This window comes from Theropithecus gelada, chromosome 1 (genome assembly GCF_003255815.1).
Source record: "Theropithecus gelada isolate Dixy chromosome 1, Tgel_1.0, whole genome shotgun sequence".
Lineage (NCBI taxonomy): Eukaryota > Metazoa > Chordata > Mammalia > Primates > Cercopithecidae > Theropithecus > Theropithecus gelada.
The window spans coordinates 17,526,777-17,543,265 of NC_037668.1; the positions used below are offsets into that span (position 1 = coordinate 17,526,777).

The window sequence follows — 16,489 nt, forward strand, 5'->3', positions numbered from 1 at the left end:
TTTTTTTTGAGACGGAGTCTCGCTCTGTCACCCAGGCTGGAGTGCAGTGGCCGGATCTCAGCTCACTGCAAGCTCCGCCTCCCGGGTTCACGCCATTCTCCTGCCTCAGCCTCCCGAGTAGCTGGGACTACAGGCGCCTGCCACCTCGCCCGGCTAAGTTTTTTTTTGTATTTTTTAGTAGAGACGGGGTTTCACTGTGTTAGCCAGGATAGTCTCGATCTCCTGACCTCGTGATCCGCCCGTCTCGGCCTCCCAAAGTGCTGGGATTACAGGCTTGAGCCACCGCGCCCGGCCAGGCCTTGTCACTTTTTGACATCCTGTGGCATTTACCTGGCCCAGGCCCTGACTTAGCTCAACTGGATAACTTCCAGAGTGAAAATTTAGATAAAACAGAGAAGGTTCTATTGTCATCTTTAGCCTAATGTACTTCTCCAGAACCCAGCATAAACTATGATGTTGACACTCTGGGAAAGTGTTCAAAGTAGGGTGATTCTACATGGCTTTGAAAAAATGTAAAGTACTTCAAACACTTCTCCATCAAAGACTTCTTAAAAAAATTATGTGTTAAATCTTTCAAGTTTTCTGATCATTTCTTTTTATTCATTGACCCACCTCCTAGACCTCACCTCTGTCAGTCTAAAACCTAATGTAATTTCTTTTAGGCCCCAGAGAAGTTCCATCTCCTCTCCAAAACCTTCTTTGACCTTTACACGCAATGATCTTTCTATTAAAAATTTCCCCCCACAGCATACATAGTCAGCATTTTACAATCTAGTACTAGTTAATGTGTAATTTTCATATTCTTCTCTAGTTTAATGGGTGCTTGTTTTGTGTTCTCCATTAGGTTTTAAGTTGCTTGAAGGTAGTGCTATATCTTTTATTTCTACTAGATGTTTTAAAAAATGCTTGCTGATATGATATAATTTTATTGCATTGTGGCAGTTTAAATGACCAACAGGCCAGAATGAGATGAATCACTTGTTCTGGGATGGACCATCTGTTTGCGTGATGACTTGGGGATGAGGGTACTCACCTTAATAAGAGTCAGCCCTTCTGGGGCCTCTTTCTAGTTTCACCACTTATAGGACAGATGACAGAGGAGACAGTAGTCCACCTCCCTCTGCCTTCCCTGATGCCCATTGCTTCCTCCCACTGTTAAATGAGGAACTGTAAGATATGAATCCCTTCCTCAGAGGGGAGCTGTGATAATTGCAGCTTGTAAAGCATTTTGTGATTCTTAGATATAAAAGAGCTAATTATTATGATCATTAATAATCCTTAATTTTTATCTTCTTTAAGGTAAATTACCCTTACTTTAATTATACCCCCACCCTGGTTGTAATTATACCTCTGAGAGTCAGCAGATGCTTTCATCTTACGTCATGCTTTGCAGGGTGACTGGGCACGGGTGCCAGGGAGGGCATTTCTACCATCTGCCTGCTCCTGCTCTCACCCGGAGTAGCAGAGGGCTTCTGGCTGTCTTTGTTGTTAAACTGGTTATAGATTTCAAGTGATTTGTATTCTTTGTTCTATAACAGTATCTTTATCCTAACCAGCAGTTCCTCAGTTTCACGGAGACACACTAAATGGTACAAATGAATTTTTATCATTTGAGCAATATTGTGAATTAAGGAAGCAGGTATCTTTCACTGGGCCATAGAGGCTTTATGGTGTCTGTTATAAAGAGGTTTTCAACTGCAGTATGAAAGAAGGGTCATAGCTCCTCAAGGGTAGAGGTGCTGTGTGACATTCCAGATTTTTCTTGGACTTAGATGTGGTTCTAATAGAATTGTAAGTTACTCTTTGGGATAAGAGGATTTGTATGTGAAGAACTGAAAAAAATGTTTTTGAGAGAGATTTTGCTTCTGACAAAAGGCATACCGTAAAAAGGCTGGAACTGAGGCTTCACACATAATACATACTTTGGGTGTGGGAATTAAGGCCATGGCCTCCCAAATGTGGAAAAGAGCATAGGCAGGCATGTGTCAGTCTAGCTTGAAATGTTTTCTTCAGGTCCAGACATCCCATAACTGCTTCATGTCATGATGTAATTATTCAGTCCTAATCTTGGATGTTTCAGCACCATGAATCCTACTCTGTCCCTGAAGTAAGGATGGCAGTGGAACAAGGCAGTAGGGTGGATGGCAGTGTTGAGTGTTTTGATGGCCTTCCTTCTGATCCTTCCTCTCAGAGCAGTGCATGCTTCTCTGGAGCTCTGCCTTCCCTGTCTGCCTCAGCATCTTTCTTTCAGTTTCTTTCCTTTCCTTATTTCCTCTTCTCTTCTCTTTTTAAATTTCTCTTTTCCCATCCCACTCTCAAAACCATTTAATCTCAGATAGGGAAATAGGAGAGGGATGAGGAGACCTCAAGGAGAACCAGTCAAGGTCTGTGTCCCTTTCCCTCAAGTGAGGATCTGATTGAGTTCATAGTAGTATTGGTAAAGAAACAGAAAATTGACTGTGTCCTTCCTGGTTCTTCTCTCAGTGAGTCTCTCTTGGTCCATAAGCATTTATTGAGCCCTCTGTTCTAATGTAGGCATTGTTCATGGTAGCAAGAGGCACTCCACCCTACCTCCCGATGATTTGAAGTGGGATATATTATGGTAAGAAAGGTTCAATTCCAAAAATAAGACTGATATTGGTATTTTCTTGTACATGCTATAATTTTTTGTAATAATTAGAAAAACAAACAAACCCAACAACAGTGGTTACCTATAGGGAGAGGGGTGGGTAAGTGCCTTTTTACTGCACACTTTCTTCTACTTTTTAATATTTAAGCCATGTGAATATGTTACCTATTACAAATTAAATACATAGAATCATTTAAAATAAAAGTTTGATTCCAAGAGAAAGGAGATGAAATAAAGAGAAGACAAGAATGTACTTTATTTACTCAGTTTATATTGTACCTGGCAGGACACTCGGTGCTTAATATATTTTAAATAAAATTTTTGTAAGTGTAATAAAGTTAAATGGCCCTTAAAAAATCTTAACAGTCACTAAAGTGGTTGTACAATAAGTGCTAGTCTTTTGGCTATTTTGTCAGATGTATGGTTAGAACTTTACAGATTTTTTTCTGAGGCTCTTCCTGATCTGCAGATGAAGAGTGCTGTCGGTGCTGCTTCTCTGGGTATCTGACCAAGCCCAGTCTGGCTCTGGGCTCTCAGTGGGCTCACTGTTAGCTCTGGGCAGAGGGTGAACCACTAATAGCTCATCTACAACCAGATCTTTGAGAGTATTTCCTAAATTATAAAAAACAAATGCTTTTGGCAGCACAAATTTGATCTTTGAAGTGAACCACATCCTATAGATATGACAAGTGGGGAATAATTACAACTTCTCATAAGATCAAAATTCAGTTATTCTAATATAAATGTAATCCATACTTTCAGGGCCAACATTTCAAAATTAGTCTTTAAAGTCTCTTTTGTTGTGTTTTTCAAGGTGCAAAACTCTTTGAAAGTCTCTGAATACAAGCCCTAGATACTGATTTCATCATTCTAGATAATTTATCCTCATCTGTTCCATGAATCTTCACACTGCCTTGCTACTTAGCTCATCAAAAACTTTCATTAAGAACCTGATAAATGGAAGGTGAAAGAGTATAGAGCATTGGAAAAGACCCATTCAAGGCATTCAGAAGATATGATATAGTTGTGACATTAGGTTATAATCCACAAGTGCTCTACAAGGAAAAAGGGACTACTGCTGGGTGAAGTGGTGTAGGAAGGCTTCAGGGAGGAGATGGGAGTTGTTCTGGATAGGGTGAGTGGATTTCAGGCAGGCCAAGTGAAACAGAGACATTCCAGGCAGTGTGAGGAAAGATGGGGAGTAGGAATGGGCGAAGCATATTTTGAGAAAAAGAGAGTTGAACAGTCAGACTATAGTGGAGACTTTATCACTCTTTGGCAAAAGGCCATGTTGCCTTGATCCTTTCAAGGGTTGACCTTGCAGAAGAAAAAATTGATTTCAACCCTCCATCCGTTCAGGAAGAAAGGAATTGAATACAGTAAGATGCAGGTTCCATGAAAGCAGTTCCACTTATGTTTTGTTTGCTGTTGTGTTCTCAGTGGCAGAGAGCAGGCCCTCAGGAAATATTTTTTAATTGAAAGAACGAATGAATTGCATGTATTTTTCATATACAAGACTATATGCAAATGCCATGACTAGAGAGTAGCCCTGTAAGAATTCAGAAGAAGTCACTTTTTGATAGCGGGATTGGGAAGAAGAGATGGAGTAGAAAAGGAACACTTGAGAGAAGTAGCAATAAACCATAAGATGGAGAGTGAGTACAATTTTATTTTTAAAAATCTTTCTGAAAGCACTGAATGATTGGCTAGATTGTCAGGACAAAACAGGTTGGACTGAGGATGGGGAAGGCAAGAGCAGTCTATTAATATTTGGTAGGATGTTAATATTAAAATTATCCTACTTCTTCCTACACTGGCCTGATCAGTGCAGTATTTTAGAGATTAAAAATAGAGGTTGGAGAAATGATTTTTGCCATGGGACTGGTTTCATATCTGTATCTTAAAAGCAATTCCAAGAGTATCATCTGAGTCAACCTGAACTTCCTCTGCTATTATTATTCAAATAAAGATTTGAATAAGCAGAATTTGCCTCAGTGAGGAAACTGCCTGGGGTATCAGCCTAGGAGAGGGTAAGTGAACTGGTTTTGCCCACATATATTCGATGGCTTACGAAAGAGACCTCATCTTTTCTTCTTCTTCTTCTTCTTAACATATGTTACAAAATTTTATTAAACTAATTCAATTTGTGAGGGAAACTGTAAGACATTACAACTGGTTTGAAGGAGAATTCAAAGTGCAGAAATGTATACAGGCCATCGGGAATGAGGAAATGGGCTGGGTGCAGTTGCTCATGCCTGTAATCTCAACACTTTGGGAGACCCAGGCGGGTGGATCACTTGAGGTCATGAGTTGGAGATTAGCCTGGCCAAAATGGTGAAACCCCGTCTCTACTAAAAATACAAAAATCAGCCAGGTGTGGTAGTGCATGCCTGTAGTCCCAGTTACTTGGGAGGCTGAGGCAGGAGAATTGCTTGAACTTGGGAGATGGAGGTTGCAGTGAGCCGAGATCATGCCACTGCACTCCAGCATGGTGACAGAGTGAGACTCCATCTCAGAAAAAAAAAAAAAAAAAAAAGGAATGAGAAAATGAATTTACTAAAGAGATGCACAATCAATCAATAGCCAGGGCCTGTCATCCACAGTTACTCCACGAGACACACACATGCATTCCTATGGTTTGTCCACAACTTCCAGAGTTGAAGAGTAGCTCAAGGATGTCAAAGGGTAGAGGCCACGGGGAATGGCTGAGCCACAATTGAGCAGCACTTCTTCACTCCCCATTTCCAAGGCTATCACCATTTTTCTCTGACAAATCATAGACAAATTCTAAAGACTTAGTAAATCTATAAAAGTGAATAATCACAGAAGTGCAATGTCTCATCAATGATTCCAAAATTGTTCCTGGGCACTCAGTCTCACTAAGTATACATTCTGAAATCAAATTCTATTTCTATACAAAAAGTGTAGGCCATCAGTGTTCTTAAATGAGGCAAATGGTTATTGTGAGGTAGAAAACATTCTCCAATGTGGATGAAGATGTAGATACCAGATAAATGCTACAGTTGTGTTCACACTAACAACAAATTATAGATGATGTGGCTCGGAGTCAGTCGATAAAGTGAAAATCCAGAGAGATTCTGAGGTCACAGAAAGAATTTTAATGTTAGCTAATAAGGAGAAATATTTCTTAGTGCTCACCAAAAACATGACTTTCCCACTCAGATCGCAAACCAGCCAGAACTATCATCTCACTTTGCCAGTTGCCGTTGCATGTTGACATGAACACTGAGGAGAGTGATGTGGATAATCGATATAAATATACGTATAATACATACATATGTACACATGAAGCATATACTTACATGCATACATAGTTCACATTTTTCCAGCCAGGGTTTCAGAAAAACTAGAACAAAAGAGAAATCATGTTCCATTTTGTCTTGGAAAAGTATACATCTTACATATACAGACATGCATATATCTACATACATATACATGTAATGCCTATATGCATATGAACATACTGATACATATATATATGCATGTATATTCACTTTATCACATACTCCATCAGCTTGGTTTTTGAGATGGTAATTCAAGTTCAATCTTTGTTCTGGGCTTCGTTTTTGTCTCTACTAAGTTTCTTTCAGCTGTCAAGCTACATTTCATCAACATTTTAGAGTGGGGCAAGCCAACGCAGGATGGAAAGGCAAATCTTAGGAGGCTAAAATCACTGTGCAGTCTGGGATTTGGGGGTTGCTGATTTCTTTCCCTTTCCCCCAGCAGTGTGGACCATGAGAGTGGGCTGGGGGGTGGAGCAAACCAAACAGCTCAGGCTGGAAGTCCTTCAGGGAATTCAGCACCAGGGTGGCCTTTCTCTTCACGTCTCAGCTCAAGTTTCTGTCTGGAACCATGACCACCTGCATCCCTGTTGCCAGGGTAACCTCCACCTCATTGAGAGCATCTTCAAAGACAAGGCACTTCTCCATAGGAGGACAGGGAGAGAACCTCTTGGCATAAGCTAGGAGGATGTTGGGGTCTGGTTTGCTGTGCTGGACTTTGGGGTCATCTCCAAGCATGATGTGAGAAAACAAGCTGAAGAACTCCTTGTGTTGGCTTGCCTTCATCTCCAATGAGGCAGACCCTGAGCTGGTGGCCATGGCAAATGGGATGCTGTGTTTCTGCAGGTGGATGATGAATTTCTCTGCCCCTGACATGAGCACAGCTATAGGGAACACTTCCTTTAACTTTGTTTGGCTTTCTTCCACCAGCTCCTCCTTGGACATCAGGAGCTGCAAGATGTCTATTATAATCTGTGCTGCCTCTAATGCCTACTTACCCATTACCAGGGACTTTACATCCCAGCTGTATTTCTTTTCATAGCAATCGCGTATTTCTTGAAACGCCACTGAATATAGCCATTCAGTATCCAGAAGAAGGCCATCCATGTCAAAGATGAGGTGGGTGATGGGCTGTGGTGAGGGTGTGGGCAAGAGTGCTCCCATGGTGCTGCCTTCTCAGTCTGGGTAGGAGTGAGGAGCAAAGAGACCTCATCTTTCTTTTTTTTTTTTTGAGACAGAGTCTCACTCTGTCACCCAGGCTGTAGTGCCGTGGCACGATCTCAGCTCTCTGCAACCTCCACCTCCCAGGTTCAAGCGATTCTCCTGCCTCAGCCTCCGGAGTAGCTAGGACTACAGGTGTGTGCCACCACGCCAGTCTCGCTTTTTGTATTTTTAGTAGAGATGGGGTTTCACTGTGTTAGCTGGGATGGAGACCTCACCTTTCTAATCCAAGCATCTGACATATTTCATCCTAATCTTCTGCACTGAGCATTATATGATCAATTCAGTCTAATCAAATTTAATGGACATTGGTTCAGGTTCTGAGAACTCAAATATGGCCAAATATACCTCTGCCCTGCATCTCCAGTTTAGTGAGGGAGGTTTTGGCCTATGAGATGTGGTGATGGGGACTCTATCTTTTGTTGTGATCATAATTATCATCATCAATCACTATAAGCCAGAAACAAAAGTAACTATTGTCTCTGTTTTTTAATTCTTACACCAATCCTGTGTAGTAAGCATGAATAGTCTCATTTTGTAGATGGAGAAACTGAGTCTTTGTAATGCTAAGTAACTTACCTAAGGTCAATTAAGTTGGCAAGTGGCAGAGCTGGAATTCGAATCCAGATCTGTCAGCCTCTAAAACCCACACTCTACCATTATTCAATACTACTATTTTAATTCCTTATTACCTGCGTGGAGATAATAATAATTTGCTATGGAAAGTACCAGTTAGAAGGTGTTGTCTTTACCACCCCCACTGTAGTTTGGTGAGTGCTTTTGCCCCTTCTGATGTGGTTAGAACAAACCCGTGCTCTACAGTGGGGTGGCCTCTGCAGCAGGTGCTAGTTTCATGAAGGAGATTGCCCCAGTCACAGGGAACAGAGGTTCATGATATGTAGGAGGCTGGCAGGATTTTATCTCTAATGAAACATGATGATGATTAGATCAAGACAACTTGACTGCAGCAATATTTTTACTCTGACAACTTTGTGTGAAGAAATCAGACACAGCCAAGACTAGTTTGTGCAGCTGATGGCAGTGGAGCAGAGGGTGTCTTCTTATCAGATACCAGCATAATGACTGCTGACTGTCATGTGTGGACCTCGCAGACTTCTAGCTACAGCTTAATTATAATTATTAAGTTTTTACAAGACACTGATTGTATTTCAAAGGGTTTTACGATCCTCTTTTTATTAGTTGTTCCCTATCCAGCCCAGCCTGACAGAAGGGCTACTTCCTCTGCTTTCAGGTGTGGAAATGGGGCCACTCTGAGGTTAAGTTGCCTGTCAGAGGTCACCCAGTGGCTGAGCTTTGGTTCTAACTTGCTGGATTGGACAGATGAGGTCTGCTCCTTTGGTCAATCAATTAGTTGATACAGGAGCCATGGAGATTTAGAGCTAATGAAATGGTGCCTTATAGATCTGGAAGGTAGTGGATTTTGTGGTTTGAAATTTGTGTTTTGTCTTCCAATGTGATTTTGATTTTGCTGTTAAGAATTTGATGAATCAAAAATAGAAGAGTTCTGTCATTCCTCTCTCTCTTCTTGGTTCTCCCTTTTTAATATACCCTCTTTTCCTCTACTCTCCAAAAGAAGGAATTGGTCCTGAACAAATGATTCCAAGTTCCAGGCATTTAGAGAAGGGCACAGGTGGTGGGTGGTTCTGATAGTACTCATTAGAGGTCATTGGAGGAGCTCAAAGTAACTCTCTTTTGCTTGGAGGTGGTATCATGATAACATCTTATACTTCATAGGTTTCTAGTTAAGACACTAATTTCGTGGGATCTTCCTAGGTATTCAGGTACTTCAGGCTTTAGTTTTAACTAAATTTGGGAACTCGGGATTAAGCAAATTGAAACAAGTTATTTATTTATTTGTTTATTATGCATGTATAGGGTGTATATGGTGAGTTTCCAAAGGGGGGCTATAGATAAAGCATTTCTGAAACTCGTGGACAACTGACTGTTTCTCCCCTCCCCATCCCCGACCTATCTTCTGATAGTGACATTCTGTAGAACAGCCCTGAGAAAATGCAACTGAGCATGCCCCCGTCAGACAGGCAGCATGCAGTCCACTTCCTTGTTTCTGTGGCTCCTTCCTGTGCTTCATTCTGTTCCTTGGAGTCATAGAACAGGAGAAAATGCTGTCTCCAAAATTCTCATGGGAAGCACAGGCGAAATATCTTCCTTACTGCATAAACTATTTAGATATGAATTTGTACACAAACCCAGAAAATAAACTAGATGTCTTCTGAACTGAACTTTTCTTTTTGGCCCTGTCCCATTACACCAACTGTGATGTAATAAGTGAGTTTTGACTATAGGGTATGTGTTAGGACATGTGTTACTATGAAGATCTTAGGAGCATATATCAAGTGATATATATTGTACCATATTATGGACAATGTCTTGAAATAATTTTTATCAATAATTCAAAATAATAAGAATGGTCTTTGTGTATTTTTTTTTTGTACAAGATGGCATCAGGATGTAAAACTTAGTCTTTTTCAGCAATTGTTAATTTTAAAATATATTCTAGCTGGCCATGTGGTAAATTGAGAGCCCAGTGGTCTCAGATATGGGTCCAGCTGAGAAATTGCTATTCTCTGTGACCTTACATGAGTCACTTAAACTCTTTGGGCCCCAGGTGTCTGTCTATAAAATTACAACAATGACTCCGGCTTCCTCTCTGAGGTGGAGAGTGGGGTGTGCTAGAAGGAATGAGATCATAAACTGATAGAGGGCTGAACTAAGGTATTTTGAATTTGTAGGAAAAAAGCAAAAGGAGAAATATTAAGTTTCTGCATGTTCTTTTTCTTTCTTTAGTCTCTAAACGCAGAATTCTGGGAACAGATCCATGAACAGAGAGGTGAGGTCAGGAAGAGACTCCTATGTGTGTAATTGGTAGGGCCTTTTTGCTTTCACAAATCTTCATGCGGAACATTGCCTTCCTTGAAACCACTGTGAATGCTGTGAGTTTTGTGTTTTCTTTCCATTATCTGTCATTTGATATTCAGCTTCTGTGACTCTGGGGTATTCAGTCTGATTACTTTACATTTTTGCATTAAATCTTTTTCCTACTATGTGTTATGATTCGGAACAATGTCTCTTCATTATACATTAGTAAATACCCACTTGCTGAAATTCAAAAATGTAGCTGGAGATTTGTTCTTCCATTGGTCTTTTCTTACCATGTGCCCAGGAACTCCAGGACTGGCATATTAGGATATTCTTTATCTCAGACCATCAGGATCTGACATCTCAGCAGCTTTGTGCTGTCGGAAGACAAGCCATTCAGTTTTCTACTGTGCTTGTGCTATCACAATGCCCATTTTCAGAGCATAAGATGGAGGCAGAGGTTGGAAGGACTTGCCTGAGGCCACATGATGACTCAAAAGCAGAAGAGAGAAAGAGGGATGTGAGTGAGAGATTCTTCCCTCCTGACCTCACTCCCAGATCCTACGCCCTTTAGTCCATTCCTTCCCATGGACCTACCTGCTCGGAAATCAGGTTCCAAAGTTGTTTTGTTACGCGCTCCCAACCATTGTTAATCTTTGATGTAATTCATTTATCTAAAGCACCATTTACCCCATTATCTCCTTGTGGTTCTCATTTAGTTGCCAAGAGTTTCCCACTTCTCTTCCTACTTAAGTACTAATACGAGTTTCAGTAGGTGCAGCTCTTTTACTTATGCCAATTTCTCTGGGCTCTGGTCCCTGTGTCAGAGGCTTGGGATAATATCTCATAAGAACAAGTGTAGAGTGGTTGCTTAAGATGGAAGGAAAAGTATAATTTATTGAATGCCTTCCATTTGTCATGCTATATACAAGATACAAAAATAACATAATAAACCTATGAGTGTAGTATTCATACTTTGTAGATGAAGACACTGAGGCATAGAAAGGCCAGATGATCTACTGAAAGTTACATGATAGTGAAGGGGTGGAGCTGTCATTTGACTCATGTTCTTTTTCAGTATCACTCAGCCCTGCTGTTTTGGGTTTTACTAAAAACTCTTTGGTGGCTACACCTCTTATTTGCATAATTATAATTTCTTACACTTGTATAGTGATTTATGGATTCAGAACATTTTCAAAAATTTTATTTTATTTTATACTTCCAACACTATATGAAGTAGGCACCACAGATGATGATATTTCAGCTCTTTTAAATGAGCCCTCTGTTCTACTGACGCTCATGAAGTTTAGTGATTTATATGATGTCTCTCATGTGGTGATAAATCTGTACCATATTCTCTATTATCAAATCATTCTTCCTTAATTAGTATTTTCATGTATGTCATTCTTCTGATAAAAAAGCTTACAGTGACCTTCTATTGCTAAATGTACAATTATCAGTCAGTTGTAAACTTTCCTTAACAGCTGGCCTTCCTCAGCCATTATTCATTCACTCATTGTTCAACAGCCTTAATTAAGCACTTGTGATATGCAAAGAATCAGATATATAAAGAGGAATAATATGTGATCCTAACCTTTGAGGAGATTACAGTGTGGTCAGGGAGTCATCCAGGTCAACCCATCATTTTAACCCAGGATAATAAAGGCTATGATAGAGGGTATTATGGGAGCTCACTGAAGGGACACCTCACCCATACAGTGGGCTTAATGAAGGTAGCTTAGAGAAGGTGCTGCTTGTGACAAATCTTGTTGGACGAGTTGGGTATAGGGTGTGAGGTAGAATGGGATGAGAGCTGAAGTTGGGAGAACTAAGGAGGGGAGATCATGAAGGACTTTGTGAGCAAAGGTAAAGAAGGTAGATTTTATCCCACAGGCTATGGAGAACAATTATAGGGTATTAGGCAGGAGATGATGACATAATCAGATTTACATTTTAGAAAGGTCTTTGTAGCAGTAGCATTGAGAATGGGTTGATGGAGGGCTAGGTAGGGTACAGTGAAGTCACTTAGGAATCCATGTAGTAAAATAGGTGAGAAATGGAGGGTTGAACGAAGATAGTTGCAGTTGGGCTGAGAAACAAATCATTTGAATTGGAAAACTTTAAGAAATAGAAACCCATAGGGGTTGCTGACATACTGGATGTAGAAGGTAAGGAAGAGGAAATAATTGGGGAGGTCTGGGGTTTTGGCTTGAGCAGCTGGGAAGACAGTAGGATTGTATACAGGTAGAAGGATATAGAAGGAGGTGTTCAGTTTTGAGCATATTGAGTTTAAGATGCTTGTGAGACACTTAGGTAAAGGCATCCAGGAGGTAGTAGGATATCTAGATCTGAAACTAAGGAGAGAAATCTGGGCTGGAGACATACATTTGGAAGCCATTAGGAGGAATGTGATGAGAAGATGAGACTGACCAGAGGAAGTGTGTAGGTCAGTGGTTCTCACCTTTAGCTGTGTGTTAGAATCACTGGGGAACTTTTAAAAATCCAGATTTCCAAGGTCACACCACGGACCTATAAAATTAGAATTTCTAGGAGTAGAATCCAAGTACCAGTGTTTCAGAACTCTCCAGATGATAAAGTGGCAGCAAGAGTTGAGAAGCACTTGATTGAGAGGAGCAGGAAATGCCTCATTAAAGGTGACTAAATAAGGGAGAAGCCTAAGACATTTCCAGAGGAATAGGAGAGCCTAGAGAGAAGGGAGCATTATGGACACTAAGGGTGTGAGAAGTCAAGAAGAAAGCAATGAGCAGTGCTCTTCTAATCAATCTTCAGTTACTCCTTAGCATGACTCTTACCTATAGCCACCTAATCTGTTTTCTTTTTCATGCATTTAACTTGGTAGATGCTCATCTGTGTCTCTGCTCAAGCTACTCCTGATGCTTAGGATTCCTCCTCTTCTTGAGGATGTCAATTCACATTCAGCCCATACTTAAAGTTTGGCTCAAAAGCTCCTCCTCTAATAAATATCTGATCAATTTTACCCAATTCTAATTACTCTCCTTTAGATACTCCCTTATGCATTTAGTTCTATGTAAAAAATGGCCCAGCTATGAGACAGTGCCGAGAGTCCTGGACTTAGACTCTGAAGATTTGAGTTCAAGTCCTGGTTTTGCTACATGTTAATAAGCTGGAACATCTTGAGGAAGTCACTAAAGTGCATTAGTTTCTGTATCTGTAAGATGTTCATAGCAATAACAACTTTTAAGGATTGATATGAGTTTTGAGAATGTAAAAAGCTACATATGTGGGAGAATGACATCAGCAAGATGGAAGAATAGGAGTTTCCAGCACTCATCTTCTCACAGACATCCATTGAACAATCATCCACACATGAAGATAACTTCTTAAAAGCTAAGGAATCCAAATTAGAGATTATAGCACTTGGGTGCAGTGCAGAATTAAGAAAAGACACATTGGAGAGGGTAGAAAGGACAGTTTCACATTAATCATGTCACCCCTTACCCAAGCCTGTACAGCACTGTATGGAGAGATACCCTCAGATGAGGGAAGGAGAATGAAAGGAGGAATTGACTTTTTCATGGACCTCAGTACCAGGGCAACCTCCATGGGCCCAAAGTGAAGTTTGACCCCTGCAGACATAAACTCAAGGCTGGCTCTTGCAAACCCAAGCTCCACGCCTGCCCAGTGCCAGGTCACTGCCTATGGAACCAGGCTGCAGACCTGCTCCTTTATACCCAGGCACCAGATGCACCCCAGTGCCAGGCCAGCCCTCATGGTCCCAGACTCTAAGCTAGCACTTACAGACACAGGTTCCAGGCTGGTCCACAGGGACCCAGGCTTCAGTCCCATCCCTGTGGACTCAGGCTGAAGACTTATGCCAGCACCAAGTCAGACCCAGAGGATCCAGCTCCAGGCTGACCTCTGCAGACATAGGTGCCAGGCTTGCCCATGTGTATCCAAACTCTAGTCATGCCCTAGTGGACCCAGGCACCAGGCCCCACATGCCCACTGACCCACACACCAGCGTAGCCCACCGGAAGACTCCAGCATTAAGCCTACCCAAGGACCCTGCCAGTTGGGTCACCCAAAATTTCTAGATGGGCTGACTGATGAAGGGCTTTCTCTGCAAAAGCCAGTCTGCAAAGACTGAAAAATGTGCCTAATTCTTCAAATGTGTGGACATTGACACAAAAGCCACAGAGATCATGAATAATTGGGGAAACATGACACAACCACAGGAACAAAATAAGGCACCAACAAATAAACCCAAAGAAATGGAAATCTATGAACTGCCAGACAGTTCATAGACTTAAAAATAACCATAAGAATTAAAAAATGATCATATTAAAGAAGCTCAGTGAGCTACAAAAGAATACAGATAGACAACTAAATGAAATTAGTAAAGTAACACATTAACAAAGTGAGAATTTTAGCAAAGAGATAGAAACCATATATAAGAACCAAACATAAATTCTGGAGCTAAGGAACACAATGATTGAACTAGAAAATTCAATAGAAAATTTCAACAGTAGACTCAATCAAGCGGAAGAATTAGCAAGTCTGAAGACAAGTTATTTGAAATTACATAATCAGAGGAAAAAAAGAAAAATTAATAAAAAACGGTGAAGAAATCCTGTGCAACTTATAGGACACTAACAAGTGAGACAATTTATGCATCATAGAATTCCCAGAAAGAGTAAATAAAAAGAATGGGAGAAGAAAGCCTATTTAAAGAAATAACAACAGGCCAGGCACAGTGGCTCATGCCTGTAATCCCACCATTTTGGGAGGCCAAGGTGGGGGGATTGCCTGAGCTCAGGAGTTTGAGACCAGCCTGGGAAACATGGTGAAACCCAGTCTCTACCAAACACACAAAAAATTAGCTGGGCATGGTGGCATAGACCTGTAGTCCTAGCTCCTTGGGAGGCTGAGGTGGGAAGATCACTTCAGCCTGGGAGGTGGAGGTTGCAGTGAGCCAAGATCACAGCACTGTACTCCAACCTGGGTGACAGAGTGAAATGTCATCTCAAAAAAAGAAAAAAAAAAAGAACAACAGAAAACTTCCCATGTCTGGGTAGGTGAATGACTATTCACATATATGAAGCCCAAACAACTCCAAATAGATTAAACATAAACAGATCTTCACTAAAACACATTATAATAAAATCCTCAAAAAGTTAGGCAAACAGATTTTTGAAAGCATCAAGAGGAAGCAACTTACAAAGGAACTTCCTTAAGACTGTCAGTACATTTCTCAGCAGAAATCTTATTGACCATGAGAGAAAAAAATTACCAACCAAGAATATTATGCCCAAAAAAGCTGTCTTTCAGAAAGGAAGAAGCAAAAAATACTTTCTCAGACAAACAAAAGTTGAGGAACTTTATTACCACTAGACTTCCTTTACAAAAAAGCTTAAGGGAGTTCTTCAAGTTGAAATTAAAGGACACTAACAACAGGAAAACATATGAAAGTGTAAAACTTACTATAAAGGTAAGAATATAATGAAATTCAGAATACTTCAATACAATATTGGTAGTACATAAATCACTTTTAACTCTAGTGTAAAAAGTAAAAGACACAAGTATTAAAAATAACTATACAATAATTTTTTAATGTATACACAATATGAAAATGTGTTAATTGTGATATCAATAACATATAATTTTGAGGGAAAAGAAGTTAAAGTGTTGTTGTATGTGGTCAAAGTTACTGTTGTAACTTAAAATAGAATATTATGACTATAAGATATTTTATGTAAGCTTCATGATAATCACAGAAAACATGCAGTAGATACACAAATGATAAAACTAAAGGAATCAAGCATACTACTATAAAACACTATCAAATCACAAAAGAAGAGAAGAAGATAGAAGAGAGAAATAAGATAACTACAAAACAGACAGAAAACAATGAACAAGTGGCAAGAGTAAGTCATTACCTATCAACACTTACTTTAAATTCTCCAATTAATATATGTAGACTGGCCGAAAGAATTTTTTTAAAAAGAATATCCAACTATATGCTGCCTGCCAGAAACTCATTTTAGTTTTAAGAATATGCATAGGCTGAAAGCAAAGGGATGAAAAAAGCTATTCCATTCAAATTGTAGCCAGAAGAGAACAGAGGTGACTATACTTACATTAGATAAAATAGAATTTCAGTCAAAAATTGTCACAAGAAACAAAGGTCATTATATAATAATAAAGGGGTCAATTAATAAAGAGGGTATAATAATTTATATATATCCAATATCAGAGAGAGAGAGTGAGCAAATATTAACATAACTGAAGGGAGAAATAGATAGCAATACAATCATAGGAGGAAACCTCAATTACCCACTTTCAACTACGGGAAGATCATCCAGACAGAAAATCAGTAAGAAAGCAGTGGCCTTAAACAGTGCAGTAGATCTAATGGACCTAACAAACATCATATAAAACATTCATCCAACAGCAACAA

General features: G+C 40.1%; 1 protein-coding gene across 1 annotated transcript; it reads right to left on the reverse strand.

Moving 5' to 3' along the window:
- Nucleotides 1–6,477: 6,477 nt before the first annotated feature.
- Nucleotides 6,478–7,038, reverse strand: LOC112612050 (pseudouridine-5'-phosphatase-like). Its single transcript, XM_025366095.1, has 2 exons — nt 6,930–7,038; nt 6,478–6,800 (listed from the first exon to the last, which is right to left on the reverse strand). Exons 1-2 carry the CDS (start codon nt 7,036–7,038, stop codon nt 6,478–6,480), a joined length of 432 nt encoding a protein of 143 aa, XP_025221880.1.
- Nucleotides 7,039–16,489: the final 9,451 nt, after the last annotated feature.